Consider the following 23,470-nt stretch of genomic DNA (forward strand, 5'->3'; position numbering starts at 1 on the left):
GCCCCCCTTGATGAGTGACCGTGAATAGGAGTCCTGCGTCCAGGAAAACTCCCAGATTATATATTGGATCTGTCTCGGCACTACCACCTCATTCAAAACAAGAGATGGCAATTCTCCATGGACCAACAAAGCTCAGATCCAGAGCCAGGTTCAGCTTCAGTCCATTGTTCCCCATCCATCTCTTAGCAGCCTCCAAGTACTGTGAGAGGGAAGTCACAATATCAATTAACTCATCATGGGTTGAAACAAATAGCTGTCACCAGCATATTTATGTTACCTTAGCCCATGGTGATGGATAATCTGATCAAGCCATTTCATATGGCTGTTAAACAAAGACAGGAAAAGTAGCAAGCCCTGTGGCATTCTGCAAAGTAGGATACAAGGGCTGGACTTCTTGCTTCCTATCAACACTGACAGAGAGCAATCAGCAAAAGGAAATGAACCAGGAAAACATAGACTCCCATTTCCAACCCTTGAAGCCATTCCAGAAGGATACCATGGTTGATAGTACTGAAAGCTGCAGAGACGTCAAGCAGAGCAAGCACTACCGCCATCCTGCTCTCACCAGAAATCATCAAAAAGTGCAAGCTGTGCATTTCCATCCTATGCTAAGCCTGAACCATGACTGGAAAGGGTCTAGAATCTAGATAATCCATTTCATCCAGAAACCTCTGGAGTTGCCACACAATCAATTCAACAACCAATTCAACTCTGAATTACAAATGTTCTCATGAATGAAGGTGAATATACATGTCCTAGGATAATGTTGCAGGATCCAATCTGGGTGAATCACCAGGACCAGAGATTTTGTCTTCCTAGCTTTTAAACTTGTGTTGGTGTACATCTTCAGGGAACTTCTCCAGAGGTGGGCTGCACTTACGTTACCAACTGGTTCACTGGTTGTGAGTGCTCGCAATGCTCTCACGTGCCCCTTTGAGAGTGAAACGAAGCTTCAAACATGCAGTTAATCCACTTAGACAGCTCCGGTGAGTACAGCAGGGGTGGTGCGGAACCCAGCTGGGCAGTGTGGGCGGGGGGGAATGAGCCAAAAAGTTATATATGGAATGGATAGTGCAGAAGTGGGTGGGCAGGCCCAGCCAGTGAACACAACTGCAGGTTCGCCCAAACCTATGCTACCATGCAGCAGTCCACCGCTGAAGTTCTCTCTACAAATATTCTCTTTTACTGGTACTTCAGTCTTGTTTAGGATGATATTCAGGCTGAAGAGCATAGTAGCAACTGATTAATTTGTTCAGTATCAACTGTAGATCACTGTTTTTGTGTGTCTAAACAAAAGTTATCACCAAAGAGGATTTCTTAAATGACTGTAGGGAGGCACTTTGTCCATATGTTTAATCATCAAAAGTCACAGAATGCTTCCCAATTGGTACTTCCTATGGGTAGCATATGACAATATGAAAGTGAAAAACAGATTGAACAGAACTGGGACTAACATTCAAACTTGTTTTATCCCATTGCAAATGGCAAAAGCACCTGATGTATTCTGTGAATACAGTTGATACAGTAAGTCACTTGGTGAGTGACTTCTTTTTGAAGGCCTTTCTGATTTTGATCCTCACTGATAATTTTAACAGGCTTTAGTTGTAATACTCTACAATTGTGCAAATTAGTGCTACCTGTTCACCTGATCTTTCAACATCCTCAGCTCCAGTTGGAATAGAATACTTTATTGGCCAAGTGTGATTGGACACACAAGGAATCTGTCTTGGTGTAAATGCTGAAAGGCATTATTAATTATTGATGGAACCACAATCTCTGCACGCATGTGTTTGTGAGGCAGGCTTCTCTTCCATCAGATCTATTCCAGATTGGCTAAAATTAACAATGATTTAGCTTGTCAAAACTTTAGGAAGGGTCTATTGGTCCTGGGATGGGAGAAGGAACAGCCACAGGAGCAGGTTTACTCGCCACTGAAATAGAAGTAGGCTTTGATTCTAAATCCAGAGCCTCAATTATCATCACAGCCAATAGCCTCATTTAATCTTCTGGGGTTCAGTTCAAAATTTATTTTTATTCATTTTATACTACAAGAGTTGACCTTTACTCCCAAATAGCTGCTTCTTCAAGAAGAACTTTGTTGCAAGGTTGGCTTGTTTAGTGGAGTCATGAACCACTGACTCCAATGTATTGCGCCTTGAAGGTAACTATGAATTATAAAAAAGTAATGATCTATTATGTGAGTTCTGCTGTTCTACTTAATTTATTAACGCCTTATTTTAAACAATGTACTTCTACTGAGACTTCTGATTGGAAATTAGGTGTGTATATTGTTGATATTTAGGTGATGATAGAAGAAACACCTGCAGCTGATTCCCAGTACTGCTGGTTCATGAGCTTGCTTCATCATTCCATATGTCTTGTTTTGTTGGACTTATGTTTTTTCTCCCTCTTTTGGATTTCTTTTATTATAGAAATCAGGAGTGTACTGTGCTCTTTTTGAACCCCACTTTCCTCCCATTTACCCTTTCTTCTTATTGGAAGAAGATTGAAGAGGGTTTTTTTTTAAGGCAGAAAGAAGATTTAAATCTCTCTTCATCTAGATTTTCCTGTTGGCTTAATCTTTGCTGATTGAACAGCCAAAAACACGTCACAAAAAATAAAATCTCCATCTTCTTTCCTAGAGAATGGAATTATTTTTCAGATGAAGAATATTTTCATTGTCTGAACCTAGATATTGGAACATCTGTTGGGTTTAGGTTTTTTTTAAAAAAATGTTTTTCCAGGAGGCTTTTGTTGGAAAGTTATACTTTTGTACTTCAATTTTAATTTCTGATTCTGACTTAATTTTTTTATATTGTATTTGTTAAATTTTAAATATAAAAAGCTAAACAGAAAGGTGCTTTAGCAGCAAATGGACAGGATATTTAAAAAGGAGTTTAAATAAACTATCCAATACTACTACTTCAGGAAATCAATAAAACATAACCAATTCTTATCACTTGAGCAAATTTATTTTCTTGTGTTTTGTTTTAGAAACATGATGCTTTAAAACCCTAATTGTTATGAATTGATATACAGTGCCGATGTGGATTTTGTTTATTTCCCCTACTCTCCAAATCTGTTCTGCCTTCCTTAAGAGGCCTTAAGAAAAGGAGGAATTAATATCACATAAAAATGAGTGCAGCTATATTTCACACTTATTTTTTTAATTAGCAATACACCTTATATGATTAACATGTTCATCCAATTTTAAACTTGTATATCTTCAATATGATATAGCTTTTAACAGATAATTTTATATTTTATTTTTATGTTTTTCATTTGTTTTCTGTTGTAGCATACTATTACTGTGAAACTATTTACTGTGTTTTATTATTTGCATCAAAGCTTTTAAATATTTTGTAGCAGTTTATGGAAAAACAAGATAAACATTTAAGAAATGATGTTATACAATGATCAGATCTATATCTACATTTGAAGCAACCCTTCAGATTATATTTTTCTCTCTTGAGAAAGTACATTAATGAGTAATTTAGAAGCCCTTCCAGAATGGACTCATCTACTGCTACTCTGTGATGTATTATTTAGCATTGATAAATCCCTGATTTATTTATTCCCTATTCTGTTTCTCCTGATCTTTCTGCTTTTATCTATTGGTACATTTCAATTTCTTTCTGCAGCTTATGAAATCTCATTTACTGGAAAAATGAAATAGTTTCCCTTAAAAGTGCTTCACCTATACTTTAGATACATCTTTTTGAATCTTTATGATGTCAATTTTCAATTTTCTTTTTTGAAGTCAAGGTGGAAGGGGGAAAAGAGGAAGCTTTCATGTTTGAAAGCATATATCTTATAAATTATAACTCCTAAACTTGTGGTTGTATGGTCTCATATATCTTACAATTTGGAAGAGTATAACCTTACTCCCTTTCAAATTCTTCTGTCTGGACCAGTACTGCAAATGATGCACCAAGCATTCAGTATTAAATTGGTGCTTTCTGCTGGTGTATAGTAGTAAACAATTTGATTGCCTAGCTGGAGCTCCATCACTATGATACCGATTTATTTTCAAAGTTTCAGTTCCAATTCAGTGTAGTGGAAGGAACGATGTTTTTACTTAAATTAAAAAAAAAGAATGATTATCCTATTCACTTCCATTTTCTTGCTTTTCAAAATAACTCTGTTTTGACCTAAAAAAATAATCTTCCCTCCAAAAACCTCCCTACCTCAAACAATACACTGCTGTTTGCTAGATGCATGGACACATGTAACTAGGAACCATTTTTTCTGTTCCAACCAGATGTCTACTGCTTCTAGCTATGAGTACATCTCCTCTGTAAAATCCCACTGAATAAACCTTACCTCATTAGTCAGGAGGATCAGAGCAAGATTTGCTAGCCAAGGGAGGGAGAAACTTGATTTTAGTACGGTTTCCTTTCCATTCTGATGCTCCATTCTTCAGACAAGTGGAAAATATTGATGCTCACCTCCAATAGCAACCTAAGAGCTGTAGGAAAGGGACAGGAAGAGGAGCTGCTTCCTGAATCGAAGTCCAGGGCGCAGAGTGGAAGGGATGTGTTGTAGGCCTGGGGGCCACCATGTCAGAAACAGCTTTTAGCTCTAGATAACCCTAAACACCAGTTGACGAAATGATCCAAATATCTCCCCCCAACTTCCCAGCAGCTTTGTGATGGGCAACTCGGCAACTAATGGCAAGGCATATTCTAATGGTCATTCAGCCTAATGGACAATATCTGATTCCTGCACTTCCTCCATTTGACTACTAGTTCCTCTAATTTCAGCAGTTAGTCAGCATTCTCTCCATATTAATAATACAAGAAAGAATCCTTATCATCTACTGTATCTCAATCCAAAATGAATTTCTTACTCCCCCCTCTTCATACATTGATTGGTCTGCTACTCTAACCATCCACACTTCCCATGGTGCTGGACCTGAGCACAGATGATTGTTCCTCCATAACAAGTTGCTAGTTCAGATAGTAACTGAAGTTAGGATGGTCAAAAACTGCATAATTGAATCTGCCGGGCTATTTATTGGCATCAGCAGCACCGTCAATTGAATGGGTCTACTTGTATAGGATTATATTAATCAGCACTGGTATTCTCTTAACTCATAGAACTCTTAGGGATAAAGATGATAAGACTGTTGGTTATTTCCACCATAATGTGAAAGGGAGGCAGATTCTAGACCAGTTCCAAATTATATTCCTCTTAATTATGGAGACTCATGGCACATTATCAGTTCTAGAAGGGAGTGGGGTTTGCTCACCATTTGTGTGGCTTGTCCTGTCTGCTAGTGGGTGTGTTCTTGGTAGCGATTAGATTGTTTAGGTTGTTTGATTGTTTCTTTGCTGTTGATATTTTCTTAATTGGGTTATTGTTTACTTCTTAATTGTTCCTCTAGTTTTAATCTTGGTATTAATCTCTGCTTATCTGGGTTACTTATTGCTGGTGACAAGGCTGGTCTTTTTTTTTTTTTTTAGCTTCTCGATTCTCTCTAGTCCTCTGCCTGTTTCCAGGCATGCAGTAAATTAGCAAATTGAGTAATTAAAAGGAATCAATATTGGAGGGCATTTTGTTTCAGTACCTAATGGGGGAGGGGAGGAGAAACATCAACAACATCTTTCCCTTCCAGCAGTTTTTGTTTGTTTATTCTTTATTAAAGAAATGTGGGTATCTGGGGTTCGTTCTGAAATTGTCACCTTTGCATGCAGAATCTGACCTCCCCAAAGCTGGCAAGTTTGCAGGCTCCTGATGGTCAGTTGATTGGGCAGAGGCCCAGTTGCAAGCATAGCTTCGTGGGTCAAGACAGAGGCTTTTTTGGAAGTCTCTCTGGCATTGGAACATTCCCCATCTGGACTGATTTGCAAAGCTTTTTGCTGCTTCCCTGTCTCCTTTATGGACCCAGCAGGTTAGTGACCTGGGCCTTCCCCACCCATGGGTTACCCCATGCTCACTTAATGACCCACATTTGTATAAGACTGGCATCAAGAGAGCAGAGGGTAAGAATCATTAATCAAGATTGTCTCACTTAATGGCTGTCACCACTTGCGACTGTAGGGCAGGATCCATTAGGGTCATAGACTGAGGACTACCTCTATATCTTTTGCAGTTTAACTTAAATTATTTCCCTAACTTCTAATGTTTTGCAGTTATTGTTGTTTTTTAAGAAAACTGTTTCAGGAGATTAAGTATGTGTACCAATGTTACCTAAAGAACAACATTAATATATTTTTATAAATGACTATTACTTTTCAGCAATACTTTTACAATGCCATTTTGACAGTATATGAAGCAAAACTATGGTTTATTTTTATTTGCATTCCATCTTTATTTTGTACAGGTATGTATATAATGTTCCTTCCTCCTGTTTTCCCAACCACAATCCTGTGAGCTTGCTTGGACTGAGAGAGAATGATCTAAAGCAGAAGTTCAAACTCGTGGCCAGATGCGTCATGCACTGGCCATGCCCACGTCTGGTTTAGCGAAGGGGAAAAAAGTCATGATACGTCACATGACGCAGCGAGTGTGACACCCCTGGTCTAAAGTCACCCAACCAAGTTCCACAACTAAAGGAAACTAGAACTCAGTCTCCCAGTTTCTATTCCAGAATCTTTAGAGACACACTGATTTTCTTCATATAAACAAGTCAGAATTTATGTGGTATGTAATCTGAGTTAGAGCAAAGCACTTTTAGAGTATGTGTAATACACATACATAAATCAAGAAGAAATCCATTTCTTATTCAGTTAGTATACTCTTCAAAAAAAGCACTGTGTGCAAATCAGAGAGCTAAGTTCAACATATTCCTTGTAGTGTATAACAAGATATAATTGTGGAAATTTGAAAGCTCAAGCTCTTTTGTCAAAATTATGAAAACGGCATTGTGTTGCTATGCCACAAACTCTGCTCTTCTTTGGTGAATATGCATGTAATGTCACAAAAAAGGCTGAGCTTTTATTTATTTATCTATCACATTTGTATAGCTACCCATCTGACAAGAGTGTGCCTCTAGGTGGAATACAACAATCGATGACCTTAATGCTGGAGTCTATCTCTGCAATGCATTTCAGGAAAGCAAGTTGTGTCTGTTCCAAAAAGAATAAATTATATATTCTCCTAGTTTTGCACCATATGTAACCATAGGTAAAATACTGGTGGTTTTGATGACTGGAATTAGTACACAGGAATTAATAGCTATGGCTGTTGAGTTGCATTGAGTATTGCCTATAGTCCTTAAAAAAACTCTTAAAATGTGGAAGCCAGGAACCGTAAAAGCAATTCCTAGATATAGTTAGACCTTTATCTGGTTTATATGTCCCCTACCCAAATTCCAGTTATACCTAATCCATCTCTTCCCAGAGGTAGACTTATTTACACTTAGTCAAGTATAAAACTACATACTTCACATATTTTGTGCAATAATCACATAATACATGTGATGTCACTTGCCTTCCTTATCCTTCCCTGATGACAGAAGACCAACTTGAATGTAGCATGGATTAAATACAGGGCATTTGACTCCCTAAAACATGACTGGATAACTAGAAATAAAAGTCTAGAAATAAAAGGAGTTAGTAGGAACTTCAGAAGTTTTGTGTAAATTTCAATGGCACAATGGAAGATGCGGTTGCTGGTCAATGGTGATAGATAAGTTAATATCAAGCAAGGAATCTTTCAAGAAGATTCACTATAACCAGTACTATCTGTTGTTGCACTGATTACTCTGTCAATAATACTGAGTAATAGGCCATGGCTTTCAAACATCAAAAACATCTGTCAGGCTTTTCCACATTATTAACATGGATGACCTGAACCTGAATGGAAAAACACCATCTGAAATAGAATCACTGCTCAACACTGTTCATCTATACAGCTAAGATACTGCAATGAAATTTGGACTGGAGAAATGTGCCACACTCACCATCAAAACTGAAGGAATCAAGATGCCCTACAAGAAATAACATCAATAACATCCTGGATTACTGCACATACCTGGGCATTCTTCAAGCTGACAACATCAAGCACACTGAATTCAAGAAAGGGGTTAGAAATAAATGCACAGAGAATGAAGAAGTTCTTAAACTCAAAACTCAGTGGAAGAAACCAGCAAGGCAATTAATAACTAGGCATTTCCAGTTATTAGATGCACAGCTGAAATGGACTCAAGCAAAACTAAAGCCTTTGACAGGAAGACCAGAAAAATGATAATGATGTCATTCATCCTTGCAGCAATGTTGACAGATTCTATATAACAAGGAAAATAGGTGAATGTGAAATGTTACAAACACATAAGATGGTTGAAGAAGAAAGGGCATTGGAAGAAAATATGAAAGATAGTAAAGATCCACTGAAATTAGTATACCAGGAAGGTCTACTGAATACTGAGATCAAACTTGCCTATAAGAAAGAGCAAAAGAAGAACAGAAAAGTAACACGGAAAGACAAAATGGCCAATATATTTTTAAAAAGGAGGTAAGGGCTAACAACAGGAAAGATGAAGAGACTGAGAGGCTAATTCTGGCTGCACAAGGCCAAGCCTTAAGAACAGATTCAACATCTCACAGACAAAATTACTTGGATTCATTCTTAGCTTGAACCCATGCATGGTGTAGATCACGTGAGATGCCCGGGGAGAGGTCTTGCACAGTTATCTGGGATCAGTTTGATCCTGTTGGTCCTGAAAAAGTGGATAGGGTCTTCAATGTCGTCAGTGTAACCACCTGCCAATTAGCTCCTTGTCCACGTGGTTGGTAAAAGGCTCTATAATGGTGACCAGAAAATAGATCCAAGTAGTGATAAACTCTTTACTGCAGGAGGGGACACTCCCAAAGCTTTTTAAGGAAGCCCAAGTTCTCCTTCTCTTTAAAAAAAGATCACTTGATCCCTCCTGCCTGGACAAGTTTCCCATCCTCTTTTTTTAGGGAAGGTAGTGGAAAAGATGGTTGTTCGGTAGCTTCAGAGGGTCCTGGATGTAACAGATTATCTGGATCCCTTTCAGTCAGGATTCAAGACCAGTTATAGGACAGAAATAGTATTGACTGCACTTACTGATGATCTCTAGTGAAAACGGGATGGGGATAGTGCAATCAATCATCTTTGCTCACCTTGACATCTCAATGACCCTTGGCTGGCTAAGGCATTTGGGGCTAGTGCAGTTTTGTACTGGTTGATGGCTTTCTTCAAGGCTGGTGTTGTTTGGGAATGAGAAGTCCAGCCCACGATCGCTCCTTTGTGGCATGTCGCAGAGCTTGGTATTCTTTCAGTAACTTTTTAACATCTATAGGAAGCCACTAGGTGACATCATTCATCACTATGGGTTGAGCTATCATCAGTACACTGATACTACTTTATAACTCCACCCCTGGTGAGCCAAGTGACGCTATGGTTGCCCTCTTGCGGTGCCTAGAGGCCAAGGGGGACTGGATGGGGGACTACAGGCTTCAGCTGAACCCTCGCAAGACCAATTGGCTTTAGGTGCAGGGAACTTTAAGATCTGAGGCTTTAATATTCTTAATTCCAGATGGGTAGCACAACTCCAAACATAACCAATCTGTAACTTGGTGTTCTCGACTTGCAACTCCTACTCAAAAAACAGGTGACAGTCGCAGCCAGGAGATCCTTTGCATAATTTCCTCTTGTACAACAGTTGCAGCCTTTCCTGGATAAAGAGTCCCTGTGCTCAGTCACTTAAGCCCTAGTTATCGCATATTTGAACTACTGCAATGCATTCTACATGGGGGTATCCATTTGGAAGCTACATCTGGTGCCGAGTGCAGCAGCACAGGCAGTTCTTAGGGCCTCTAGAGTGGCCCATGTTACATCATGCTCTGTGAACTACACTGGTTACATATTTGCTTCTGGGTGCAATTCAAAGTGTTAATTATTGCCTTTAAAGTCCTGCATGACATGACTCCACATTACTTGAGGAATTGTCTAACCATTATGGGACTGGCCTGCCCCACCCACACCAGCAGAGAGGCATATTGTGGACCCCATCAGCCAAGAAATTTCGGCTGGCGGGGTCGAGAAGAGCTTTCTCTGCCATGGCTCCTGCCATTTGGAATATCTTACTATGAGATGAGATTGGCTCCTACGCTTCTGACCTTCTGCAAGGTCTGCCTCATTATTAACTATGTTTTGTTCCTTCTTTCTGTTTATTAAGCAATAAGCAATAAAAATAAATTAAAACTATAGATTATACATAACTTCTTGGAAATTTCATTGACACTGTAGTTAATACAGCTTTTAATGTTACATTATAAAAGGCATGTGTATCTGACAAAGCTATATCCTAAGATTAAAACTCATTTTTACATAACATTTTTAATCTCTATTTTTGCATTTTCACATACTCTGAGAACTTCAAAAGGTAACAAAAATTTACAACTATTTTTTCTTATTTCATAAGTATCTTGGGGAATGCACTATTCCTTAGCAGTATACTTCTGGCAGTGGAAAAAGGAGTGATTGTTGCCATTTCATAAAATTGGAAGGAAAAACTTTAATTCTTCTTATAATTTAATCCCATTTTGGTTGCTTAAAACTTCCTAGCCATCAAAACAACCCACTTTTATAGGAATTTAACTATCTCATGAAGAACTAAATCAAATGCAAGGTTAAGGCAAAAATTCTTTAAGAACGGAAAGACATTTTCATGGTCAGAAAATGGGAGACTTTCATAGCAAGCCTGTTAATGAACCTCAAATAATGACTTACAGATTAAAAATATTTAAAACTCAATGGATACTATTATGTTTTTATAGAAAAGGAATGTCAAAAATAGGACTTAGGGATATAGCTAGTTATCTAGTCTGTTACCCATTCAAGTGCTAATTTGCCAAAAGAAACTGAAACATGGGTCTGCTGTTCTTACCTGCTTTTTAACTAACCACAAAATATATAAACAGGAAATCTGTTCTCCGTATGTTACACTATAGAAAATTGTATACATATGTTTGCTATTTTCACAATGGCAACAAATTTTAATTATTCAAGATTTCTAAGTTGCAACGCATATAACATAAAAATCTCCAAAAATTGGCCGTATAGTTAATCAAAGTCCAAAGATTAGTTTGATTATGTTTCTTCTCTATCATCTCATTTCTGACAATTAAACATCAGGTCCAGATATTAAAAAGGAATACTTTGCTAGAACAATTAATAGCCACTTCATTTCACAAAGTCCTATACATAAATACTATAAAATAATAATACTGTGATTCTTAATAAGCAGGAAAAGATTGAACTTTAAATATTTATAGACATAAATTGTAAGATTCCTTGAAAATCATTTTTAAAATATACAAACTGGATGAACTATAAATAATACATCTATTTGAGTTTTAATGTCTACTTTTAAAGACTCAAGGCAACTTATATTAAGATAAAGTGGTTATATAATAAAAAAGGTTATATAAACATATAAGCAAGAATCTGTTAAACAGCCATGATTTAGTTAAAATTAAAATTTTAATTAACTTTTTTGCAATCTGATATAATACTCTAGCCTAGTTGAAACAGTCCCCTCATCTTTTTGTGATGGAAATAATACAGCACTGCATCTTCCAGTATCTATAATTTCTTGCTTCATCTAAAACTACTGTTAAAGATTTTTGAACAACTAGGACAAGAAATCAAGTTTAATTTCTCTCTTTTTAGGCTGCCTTATTCTAAACCTATTAACCACTTAACTCAATTCAAATGAAGCAAGAAAATAGAAAATTTCCTCAATTTTCATAGAAAGCTTCCTGGGTTTGGTCCCTGATGAAAGGGGGATGTCCAACAGGTAAGATATGGTCATCTGTATTGAACCATTAAAAGCATTAACATTTTAAATTAAGTTTTTTTATACAAAGAAATCAAAAGTATTTATGTTTCTACCAATGGCAAAACAAACTATAATGGCTCATATGTGATCTCTTCACATAGGGACAGGAGTAACAGACAAACAAATACTGGATACAAGAAAGGCATGAGGGACTTGTAGGGCATGTCAAATTTTTCAACTTTCAATTTCCAAACATCAGGGGTACTCAAAAGTTGTGACATACCTTGAAGATTGTAAAGACAGTTTGGTTACTTTAGTACGCTTCAAACTCGGCTGGATAAAATATGATTTCAGCAACAGAGTGGTCAACGCCTGGAATGCTCTACCCGACTCTGTTGTTACAGCCTCAAATCCTCGCAGCTTCAATCTCAAACTGTCTACCGAGGATCTCACCCCATTCTTAAGATGTCCGTAAAGGGTGCGTGCATAAGCGCACCAGCGTGTCTATTGTCCCTGTCTTACTGTCCCCATTTATCTGTATTTACTTCCTTTGTTCATCTTTATGTTCATACCTATACTTGTTATCTTGCCACATGTTTGACAAACAAATAAAATAAATAAAACAAATAATATAATTTAGATGTGCTTGGTAAGTAACCACATAAATATCATAACTTTTTAACATTGTTTCCGTTGGGAGAGGGCAATTATATTTATTCACACCTGTCTCTTTAAGCTCTCAGGAACACAGCTTTAAAACAAACTAAACAATTTGTGATGCCATGTGTCATCATTTCAGAGATATTTTTTAATCAGATTCCTCAATATCTTCAATAATGGTAGGCTTCTAGTGTACTTGAGAACTTCTTTAGAAGTCAGGGATATATTGCCCATACTGATTTGCAGAGCAGTCAAATATCAGGAACTGACCACAGGAAAAGTTTTATAGCATTTTGTATTATGTCATAAAATTCCTTAACATAATTTTGATGTCACAAAATATTTTATAAAATTTCAATTCCTTAGGAATTAGGAGTCCCGAACTTTGGACCTATTCTGTAAATTAGCCCATTTGACGTTCTTGGTTCAAAAAGTTTTCCCCTATTATGTACTATTTCTTCTAGTTAAAGGCTGCAAAAAAGAGCTTTTGAAGTACGTACTGTAGATAAAGTATTTTTTGAAGCTATGGCCTTAACAAATATAAGTTCTAACTGAAGAGAGATGCTTCAAAATGATCCAAACAGAAATGTCCAAAGTAAACTGAAGGGGGAGGGGAGAAAAAAACTAGAGTGGCTACAGGAGTGCAATTTTTATAATGTTTCTTAATGTGGGTGGGGTTGCTTTTTAATTTATTTTTCAAAATATTTGTGTGTTTGTATATACTTCTTGTCTCTTTACACGTTTTATTTAATGAATGAAAAAGATGTAAAAAAGTTCAATACATTTTTAGGTGACATCTCTTTCAAAAAGAAATAATATTTAGAAATGACCTCATTGCATTTATAAGTACTTTAGTGATCACAATTGCAACTTGCAGTTTGGTTGTTAAAAGAAACTATTTTTAAAATATATTCTTTCTTTTATATATTTTTTGCATTAGTTAATAAAAAGAAAAACAAATAAAGCAGGAACGTTTATTTCTGTGTCCAATGACAAATCCGTTTACTCCTCCCTTCAAGAAAATAGCCTGAAACACCAGCCTCAGCTGAGAAAATTTAGGCAGCCTTTTTCTTGACAATAATTAGCTCTGGTTCCTCTTTCCTGGTAGTCTTCGAGAGACCCACTTGTTTGCTGGTAGAAAAATAAGCTGTTTCAAATCCAAGTCTCTTTGAAAGGTTAAAGAAGTTTTACAGCCCAATCACAATAATAAGAGAACCCAATAACAGGGTGTGTATCTGTATGTGTACTCACTGTCTCTTTCATTTTTTCTTTTCACTCTTTAAAATCTCTTTACCCACAGCTCTTCTGAGATCAAGTTTGAAAATACTCCCACTTATTCCCAGTATGGCTGGTGTTTCCTTGTCACCTCAGCTAATGAATTTTTACAGTGACATCCATTTTTTATTTTTAAAACTGCAGTAAAATTTGTTTTCTACTTATTACCTTTGTTTTCATAACTATGACAAGGATTATAATAATAGAGGTGCATAACAGAAATTTAATCCACCATTATTAGCTCTATTTTATGGATCTTACTACTGTAAAAAGGTGCATAAATCTGAACCATGATCTGATAATGCATCATATGATATTAGTACAAACTTACTTTTTAAAATATGTTTGTTAGATATATGAAATAAAGGCATGTTGCATATTTACTAGATATCATCTGGCTATAAACTGGCAATGATTAATCATATTCCTAATAGCCTTTGGTATCAACTTTTTTTCTCACTGCTATTAAACTTTTGAAGCTAATTAATTCCATGCAGAATATTATATTAAAAGTAAAAAAGCAACTAATTATCAGGAAGTTATTTTTTAAATTAATTTTCCAATAAAATTATTCTTGCTATATCCTAATGTTAACAATCTGAAAGAAATTTTCATGTTGGTGATCTTCATTTCATATTATATTTATTATTATATTTATATTCCACCGTTTTCTATGAGAAAACTGATTATTACAACTGAAGACTTCCCAATTAATCTTTTATTTGCAGATTGACCAAATCAGGAAATACAGGTAAGTGTCGTCTTACAACAATTCATTTAATGACCGTCTGAAGTTACAACAGCACTGAAAGAAGTGACTTATGTGTGTTTTTTCACATTTAAGACTATTGCTGCATCTCCATGGCCATGTGATCACAATTCAGACACTTGGCAACTGGCTCATATTTATGACAGTTGCAGTGTCCCAGATCATGTGATCCCCTTTTGTGACCCTTTGACAAATAAAGTCAATGGAGAAGCCAGATTCACTTAACAACTGTGTAACTCTTAATGATTGTAAAGGTCATAAAATAGGGCAAAACTCACAATGTCTAACCTTCGCTGAATAAATGATGATCAATCAAGGACTACCTGTACTATTGTGCTGGAATTAATCATAACTGTCTACATAAGAGATAAATTATGCAACAAATATTACAACACAGCAACGCAAGTTCCTCCCCTTTTGTATGTGCATCATAATATCAGTTACACACTCACTGAGTGGGCAAAGCTTGGGTCATAATTCTCGCTTCATTTCCCTGACGAAATGGTTAGTATTCTGTGGACATATCTGGAAAACATCTAAACATCTTGCAAACCACTACCACATTTTTGTTATATGGATATGATAAATTACCAGAAATAAAATTTGTAGGGAACATTTCTTCTTAATGTGTTTTTAAGGCTAGTTTCTTTCAGATTAAACTATAAAGACTTAAGGAAGATTCCATCTCTTAAAATTTATCTCTGTCTCTCTGTTATTTTGACAACCTACCTAGTGGGGAAAAATATGGTAGAGAAACCACTTGGGTTTTTGTCCAGCACACATTATCCATCACTTGGAAGGATGCATACTGAATAAGCAATTTGGTACAGAGAAGGAAATTATGCAAATATAAAAGACTAGGTAAAATATTAGTTATTCTTATGAATTATTACAATGTTTTCTGCATGTGACTGTCCTTAAACTAAACTAACAGCCCAAGAATTTAGGCTCATTGTAGCAATTTTAAAAGAGCTAAATGGATTTGAGATGGTAATCAATATTTTAAAATCCCGAATAACACCCAATCACAGTATGGGTTGCACATTCCCATTCAGTCTATCCACACTTACGAAATTTTGAAGGTTTTGTCACCCTTTTTTCTTTTTTGCCCCCTTCACCTAGAATGATTTAAGTTTGTGGTTTTCAATTCATTTGACCTCTGCATGATTATTAATGATTAAAATAATGCAAACTCTTGTATGAAAAGTATACCTTTTGCTCTAATACGCACTGTCTCCTTTAGCAAAAAAACTTCAAATAGGTGTTCTAATAATTGTTTTCTATTCTCTAACATTAACTGAGACTGAGAGGAACTTTTCCCCATTTTGCTATGTATTTTTTTTCCAGCTGTGCAATGTTTGAAAAATTCCTTATATGCACAGTCCATTTCAAAACACCCAGACCATCTCAATGTGATTTAAACCTGGGCTTTAATTTGACCATTTCAAAAAGCTTCATTTCTTGGAATGTTTAGTGATATGGTCATATGGCAAGAATGACTCAACTTTTGATTGAGCTTCAAACTTCTGACAGATGTAATCACGTTATCCTCAGGTACTTTTGGGTACAGTGACAAATTCTATAGTGGATTCTATGATTGTATGCCATCTAGGCCTTGATGCAGCAAAGTAGCTTCATATCATAACATTTCCACCATCATGCTTTACTGTTGGTAAGAAGTTCTTCTGACAAAATGATATCATTGGTTTTCATTAAACATGTCTTCTAGGAAGGTGACCAAATAATATGTTTTTGCCTTGTGTAACCAAAGCACATTATTTCAGAAGTTGTGGTATCTGCCTAGATCTAATTTGTTGAGTTCTTTCCAATAGTAGACTCATAAATTTTACATTAATAATGATGACAATTCTCTTATGTCAAATAATAAAACTCTGGGATTTTTAGAAAGTTTTTTCAACATCCGGAATTCTATTCTTAGGGTGAACTTGCTGAGCCAAGCTAAAATTGTTTTAAATCTTTTCCACTTGTACATGATCTTTCAGATAGTGGAATAACTGATATCCAATTGTTTGACAATCTTTTAAAATCCCTTCTGAGGCTCATAGGCATCTTTAACTTTCTTTCAGAAAGGCTCAGAGAGGTCTTGTAATCTAGGAATGGTGATATCACACATAACAAAAAACAAATAAAACTAAATGTCTCATGTTTCTAGATCTTCTCTAATGATGTTTTAATCATTAGTATCTAGTCTTTTGCATTTGATTCTGATTTTATGTATCTTGAGTAATGATAAATTTAACAGTGTATTTATTTTTTCCACATGCAAAATCTGTGTTTATGTGTATTTAAATTATGCAGTGGAATACCAAATATAAAAGTACATATTTATTATATTCCATCCCCTTTATATATTAATATTATTGAAATGAAGATCAAATATCTATGTTGAAATATGCTAAAAGTAAAATGTTAGTGAGTGTACTTATTCAATTTTTCAATGGCACAACTGTACAACATTTTTCTAAAATCACCTACCATATTTTTCATCTTAACTACAGGTATAAGCTAAATAATCATCCAATATATTTTTGTTACCAACCAAGGTTTTCATGATTTCAAATTAAAGAATGATCATCTAATTCTTTCCATTTAATTATATAGTTGAACTAATATAGATCTTGATGTTTCCAGATGAAAGAAAAACTAAAAACATTATTATAGAAAACCTATTGTGCAAAACTTGAAAATTAAGATGTTTTAATGACAGAATAACATATTCTTAAGCAATTATCATTAATTCTCTTATGCATATACAAACACAGAGACACTGGGAAGAAAAACACTCTACCATATAAAATTTTTCAGAACTAGAGAAACAATGTGCCACTTCAAAGTGATTGCCATACATATTTGTTTATTTCATCTTCTTCTTACATAAACAGCCACCCTTTCATATTTAAAATTAAAACAATATGTTATAAGTTATTCAATGAAGTTAGCTTCATTTGTTTGAAGTCTGACAATGCTTAGGCACCAGTTATTTTGGTCTTAAGTGACTGGATATATATACCTACTGGCAAACGATAAGTTCTACTAAAAAATGTTTACAGCTCCATTAGTCTTAACAGATAAATGATCTGTGACAGAAAAGGAAGTCTGAAACTCAGAGACTGGGCAAAGTGATAATAAGCCAGCCATAGTTTATTGACATATAAAGTAGAATGGCTTTAGTCTTAACCAAGATTTTTCTTTGTTCATGTTTCTAGTGACAGTGTTCCATTACCATTTCAACAAATCATATTCATCAGTTTCAGGCAACCTATTAGCATGATTACAATAGTAAGTTATACTGAGATGGTTTCTGTCAGGGTTCCGACCGATGCCCTAATTAAATCATGATCCTAGAGCCAAGTTTGATTTTATTAACATTTCTACATTAAACAGAAATAAACAGAACCTGAAATATTCTATTTTATGGACTTTCAATTTTGTTAGTAAGTTGGGCTCCTATTTAATTAGAACATTTAAATTACTAAAAACATAGTCAGGATGTAGTTGAGTTGGTATGTTATTAGTCAACATTTCCAACGCCAGATTGTGTTATCCAATAAATTTGGTATGAATTTTATTGGGATAAAATTTGTTAAAATTATATTTGAAAAAAATATTTATTCATGCATGAGGAGACAAAAATCATCCTTCCTCTATTGATGGCAATAATATTATGTTTCTGTTAATATATCCTACCTAATCGTGCCTTGGCCACTTAAAAAAAGAAAAACTAAACTTTTGTCCAGTATATTAATACTTTCCTCTTGATTTGCAGTGCCCTTGTAACTCCACCAGACTACTTCTGTACCCAGGAGCATATGTCATCAGATATTTGATTTGGAAAGCAATTTTTAGTATCAGTCTACTTTTGCCAATTTAGAATTACTAATGAAGACATAAAAATGGTTGATGGCTTCTATGTTTTAGAATCTATCAACAACAGCAAAGGAACAAGTAATCATAAAATATGCCACAAACTATCCGTTGACAGAATAGGCCCTGAAAGCCCTGAAAAAGGTAACTGATATAGATATAGAATCCCATCATTCTATATCTATATCAGTTAACTCAAAAAAGCTAACTGACAAAGCGCATCCAAAATCTAGGATACATGATTCCCATGGAATTAAATGTTTGGCAAATTTTATAAAACAGTTTATGATATAAAAATTATCAAAAAGAATTTATGACAATATAAAATGTCATAAAAAGTCTCCCGTGGTCAATATCTGATTTTTGAGTGAGTTATATAGTTCAATATGAGCTACTTTCAAGACAGGTTCTCCCTGAACCTTTGTAAGAACTTTTCATGTATACTCGAAGTTTTGCCATTGTTGAAGGCAGTGAGGAATCTGGTAAGGAAATTTCTCTAAAATGATAACTTCATGAATTATATTGTCTAGTTATTCAATAACACTTATGTGCTCTGTATGTATCTCAATGTAATATCTCAGGCATTAATACACTTCACCTGTGCTTTGAATTGTCATTTTCACTTCTCATGGCACAACACTTATACATAGGCAAAATTTAACTAGTTTTATAAATGATGCAAAACAACTGAACATATCCAAAGCAGAATAACTTCAATTTACTTAGCTCGCTACCTCAAGTGTAGCCAATTAGTAACAAGTGACTTAACCTTTAAATATAAAACTGTTTCTGTGTACTTGGAGGGGGGGGAACCTAAGCTCTTTCAAATATGAAATGATGGATTAGGCCACTTTAAAGTCAGAAATCAAGAAAACCTTTCATGCAATGAAAGGATAGAAATACTAAGTTCTTCCACTGAGTTTTTCATGCTTGCCACCCACTTTCCTGTCTCAAAGTCAAAAGGTTTTCCTCATTTTTCAGCATTTCTTTTTAAAAGCAATAATTCTAATTATCTATTTAGCTAATAACTTTATCCAAAATAGGAATGTTTAGTATGAAAAAAAAACCTTTCTATAAATGAAGTTAAAACATCAAATAGGTGGGTTCCTTTTTTCTTGTATCATAAAAATTCTTAATTTTAAATTTTAAAAATGCCTGGTACTCATTTTAAATTATGAAATGGCTCTAGCAGACAAAAAAAGATGGCATTTAAATTTCTGTTAATGATATTAAGACATTAGTTATGAAAATATAGCTTGCATTCTTAGTCACTGATGATTAACATTAAAACCTGGAATATTAACTAAAGAATATATATTTTAGATTATAATCATTATTTTATATACATAAATATATATATAGAAATATAACTAGTTCCATAACAGACTTCAAAAACTTCATCTAATACTATTAGCTCACAGGAAAACAAGCGTCAGCACTGACATTTAAAAGCCTTCCCAAACATATAATTAAACTACAACTGGTCTAACAATGTGCAAAACTATTTTACAAACAAATGAAACTAATTATATTACAAACTGGTATTTCCAAACAAATTAATATTTATTTGTGCTGAAAAGTCTAAGGATCCAAATCAAACCTCAATTGTGGCTCTCTAGGAAAACACGTCAAAAGGCTATCAATTTGAACAATATAAACTTGCACATACATTAAAATGTTATGTATTTTCACTCTGAATAGCAAAAAAAAGCCTGATGAATTTTGTTCAGAAAGCATATAGAATGTTCCTAAAGAGAAAAAAAACGTAAATATATACTAAAAGAATTAAACAGTTTAGATAGATATGTAAATTCTCTTACCTGTCCTGTGATTGTTCTTCGTACATTCTTTCTTTTCCCTCCTTAAAAAGTCTTATAGCTCGTTTTGACTTTTTCATGAGGCTATCAATATAGATTTTAAAATATTCATTTTCACTGAGCTGTGAAAGTTTCTGGTTATCATCATACTTGCCCAAAATAAGTCGCAAGTGTTGGTACGTATCCGGTAAAATGTCAAGTATGTAAGGTGGGCTATTTTTCAATTGAAGTTTGGGATTCTGACACAGTCTGACCTACAATTAAAGAATAATGTACATAAATTTAACAATGAAGTTCACCTATCTCAAAATTTATTGTATATGAGTAAGATAGTGGTGGAAGGCTTACACCTAAGTTATAACATTATCTAGAACTCAACTGTTCAAATACAGAGACCCATCCCATAGAAAAAAAGTCCAGTTGCTTCCTCAAAAAGCAGCTTTGGGACAACCATAACCTGGATGACTGAGAATCTCTATGGACTTACATAGACATATTATGAATCCAGTCAAAAACATTGTTGGTTTCGAACTGAGAATGACTGTAGAAAGAATTTTAGTATTATTGATCAACAAAAAGAGAAAAATAAAAATAGCAAGATGTAAAGATAAAATTGATTAATTGAGATTATTGAATAAATACAGCACCTTATTGATGACACTTCAAAAATGAGGAAAGAACTATATTCATCTCTTTTCTTCTATGTATTTGTTTTCACATTTTCCTTCCATTACAAGCCATAAGAAGTATTTAACTGTTCACCATCCTGATAGAAATTTCAATTTCCACAATGGACATGGTATAGAACTGTTCATCTATTTAAACCACAAATCTGCCCAAGCAGTTCGTCACAACTTATGTTACAGTTGTTATTTTACTGTATATCTCACCTTTGTAGAAGTCAGTACAGCATGTACTGACTTTCTATTTATCACCAAAACAACTTTGTAAGGTAGGTTGAGCTGAGAGAGTGGTTTCCCTCAAATCACCCAATGGGATTCCATAGTATCCAAATACCATTATCTTATATTGTTTTATCTTATTAGTAAGCTTCTCAAAGCCGTCAGGTTGGATAGCCTCCAAATTCAGCAAAACAAATATATAATAAAAATTCTATTTTTAAAAGAATATATAGAAATGAAAATAGGTGTCTGTCATTACACAGATAAGTCAAAACCTTACACATGTTGCTTGTGTGTAACAAGTATTCCATCTGATTAAAGACATAACAAACCCCATGAAAGAAAACAGGGCTCTTCTTTTACTCCACAGGCCAACATACTTAAAACGAAGAAGTAGCACAGCTAATTATATCAATAAAGGTTCTTGCAAAGACCAAAGCCAATTAAAAGAAAAAAGTATACTGTCAGTATTTTGTCTTTTAGCAAAACATATGTTGTGTGCAAATAATATACAAACAATTCAATTAATGATCATTTGAAGTTACAACACTAAAAAAGTGACTTACAATTGATCCTCATATTTACAACCACTGTAGCATCCCTATGAGGAAAAAAAATAGGGTACTTGGTAACCAACATGGGTTGTAGCATGCCCAAGTCATACAATCACCATTTGAGACTTTCTCAGCCAGCAAAGTCAATGGGGAAAACTAGGGTTGTTTAACCACCATGTGATTCACTTAACAATTGCAGGGATTCACTTAAAAAACATGATAAAGGTCATGAAATCACTTAATTCCCTTGCTTGGTAATAGAAATTTGGTTCCAATTATAGTTCTAAGTTAAAGACCATCCTACCAAGTTTCCTTTTCAGCTACTGGTACATTTCAGCTATTGTGTAGTTTTGTCTGTTTTTTAAAAATGTTTTAATAAATAAACTAAAGTTTCAGCTGAAAGGAATCAGTCCGAGGATCATATTTGGGGTTTCTGAGATTATTTTCTAATTCAACTTTCATATAGTTGTATTATTTTATAGTTTCTATGAACAAGATGACCAGAAAGCACACTCATTTTATAATAACAAGATGTAGTAACATAAATTTTTTACAAATTGTTAATCCCCTGTTCAAGAACATTTTAGTCTAAAGACTGTGTGTGTATTTTGGTATAAGTACCATAGTACAGTATATAATTAAGCAATAGATCACATTTAGCTAATAATAAACTGCCCCATTTTTAAAAGGCCAAGCTTTCTATTTCTTGAAAAAACAACTTTAGATTTTTCAAGGAAAAGAAAGAGAAGTTCTACACACCAAATTACTACCTGCATACTTCTATGTGAATATCTAACTACAGTTGCACCATGGAAAGCAGCCCTTGTAAATCTGTCCTTAAACAGTTCTTCATAAGGACCAGCTTCATTCTAGATTAAGACTGCATTGCGGAGCAATGTTCCTTTAAAATGTTTTATCGATTCCATATTTTATAAGGAACAAAGTCAAAAACTCCCAAAATAATTTTTAAAGTATGAAAACTATAAATTAAGTCATTATATGAATCTTAAAGTAAAGCAAATTGGCCAGATTTAGTAGTCTGGACAGACACAGACTTCAGCGGATAATTAGGACTGCAGAAAAAACAATTACTACCCACCTGCCTTCCATCGAGGACCTGTATACTGCACTAATCAAAAAAAGGGCTGTGAAAATATTTACAGACCCCTCACATCCCGGGCATAAACTGTTTCAACTCCTTCCCTCAAAACGATGCTCTACAGCACTGCACACCAGAACAACTAGACACAAGAACAGGGTTTTCCCAAAAGCCATCACTCTGCTAAACAAATAGTTACCTCAACACTGTTCAACTATTACAAAGTCTGCACTACTATTATTATTAACCTTCTCATCACTCCTTATCGCCCATCCCCTCCCACTTGTGATTGTAGGACTGTAACTTTGTCGCTTGTATCCTTCCGGTCTATATGGACTGTAGTATGATTTGATTACTGATTGTACCCTATGACTATCATTAAGTGTTGTACATTATGATTCTTGATCCTTAATGAATGTATCTTTTCTTTTATGTATACTGAGAGTATTTCCACCAAGACAAATTCCTTGTGTGTCCAATCACACTTGGCCAATAAAGTATTCTGTTCTGTTCTGTTCTGTTCTGTTCTGTTCTGTTCTGTTCTGTTCTATTCTATTCTAGTAGCAAAGATACATTAAAATACAATAAATATATACTTTATCACAGCTAAGAATTTTTTCTTATTATCATTCTATTCAATACCAAAGGATGCTAATAAAAATATGTTTACACGGTAAATGAAGCAGGCTTCCTTAGCACAGGAAATCAGAATGGCCTCACACCCATTACACCACTTCCTCCTGTGCAGAGTAAATGA

At 34.8% G+C, this 23,470-nt stretch overlaps 1 protein-coding gene across 6 annotated transcripts in view; it reads right to left on the reverse strand.

The window, feature by feature from the left end:
• CBLB (Cbl proto-oncogene B) overlaps nt 1-23,470 on the reverse strand; it is a 79,134-nt gene that overhangs the window by 49,336 nt on the left and 6,328 nt on the right. For 5 of the 6 annotated variants that reach the window (XR_015744313.1, XM_087937376.1, XM_087937377.1 and 2 more), the window contains exon 3: nt 20,162-20,412. The exons of the other annotated variant lie outside the window; for it this stretch is intronic. Coding sequence is in view for 4 of the 5 variants with exons in the window: in XM_087937376.1 (XP_087793502.1) it covers nt 20,162-20,412 (251 nt within the window). In the remaining variant the exon portion in view is untranslated. The remainder of the gene's footprint in view (nt 1-20,161; nt 20,413-23,470) is intronic. 6 annotated transcript variants of the gene reach the window in all.

This window comes from Pseudonaja textilis, chromosome 7 (assembly GCF_049901715.1).
Source record: "Pseudonaja textilis isolate UNSWEBS1 chromosome 7, rPseTex1.2, whole genome shotgun sequence".
In the NCBI taxonomy this organism is placed as follows: Eukaryota; Metazoa; Chordata; class Lepidosauria; order Squamata; family Elapidae; genus Pseudonaja; species Pseudonaja textilis.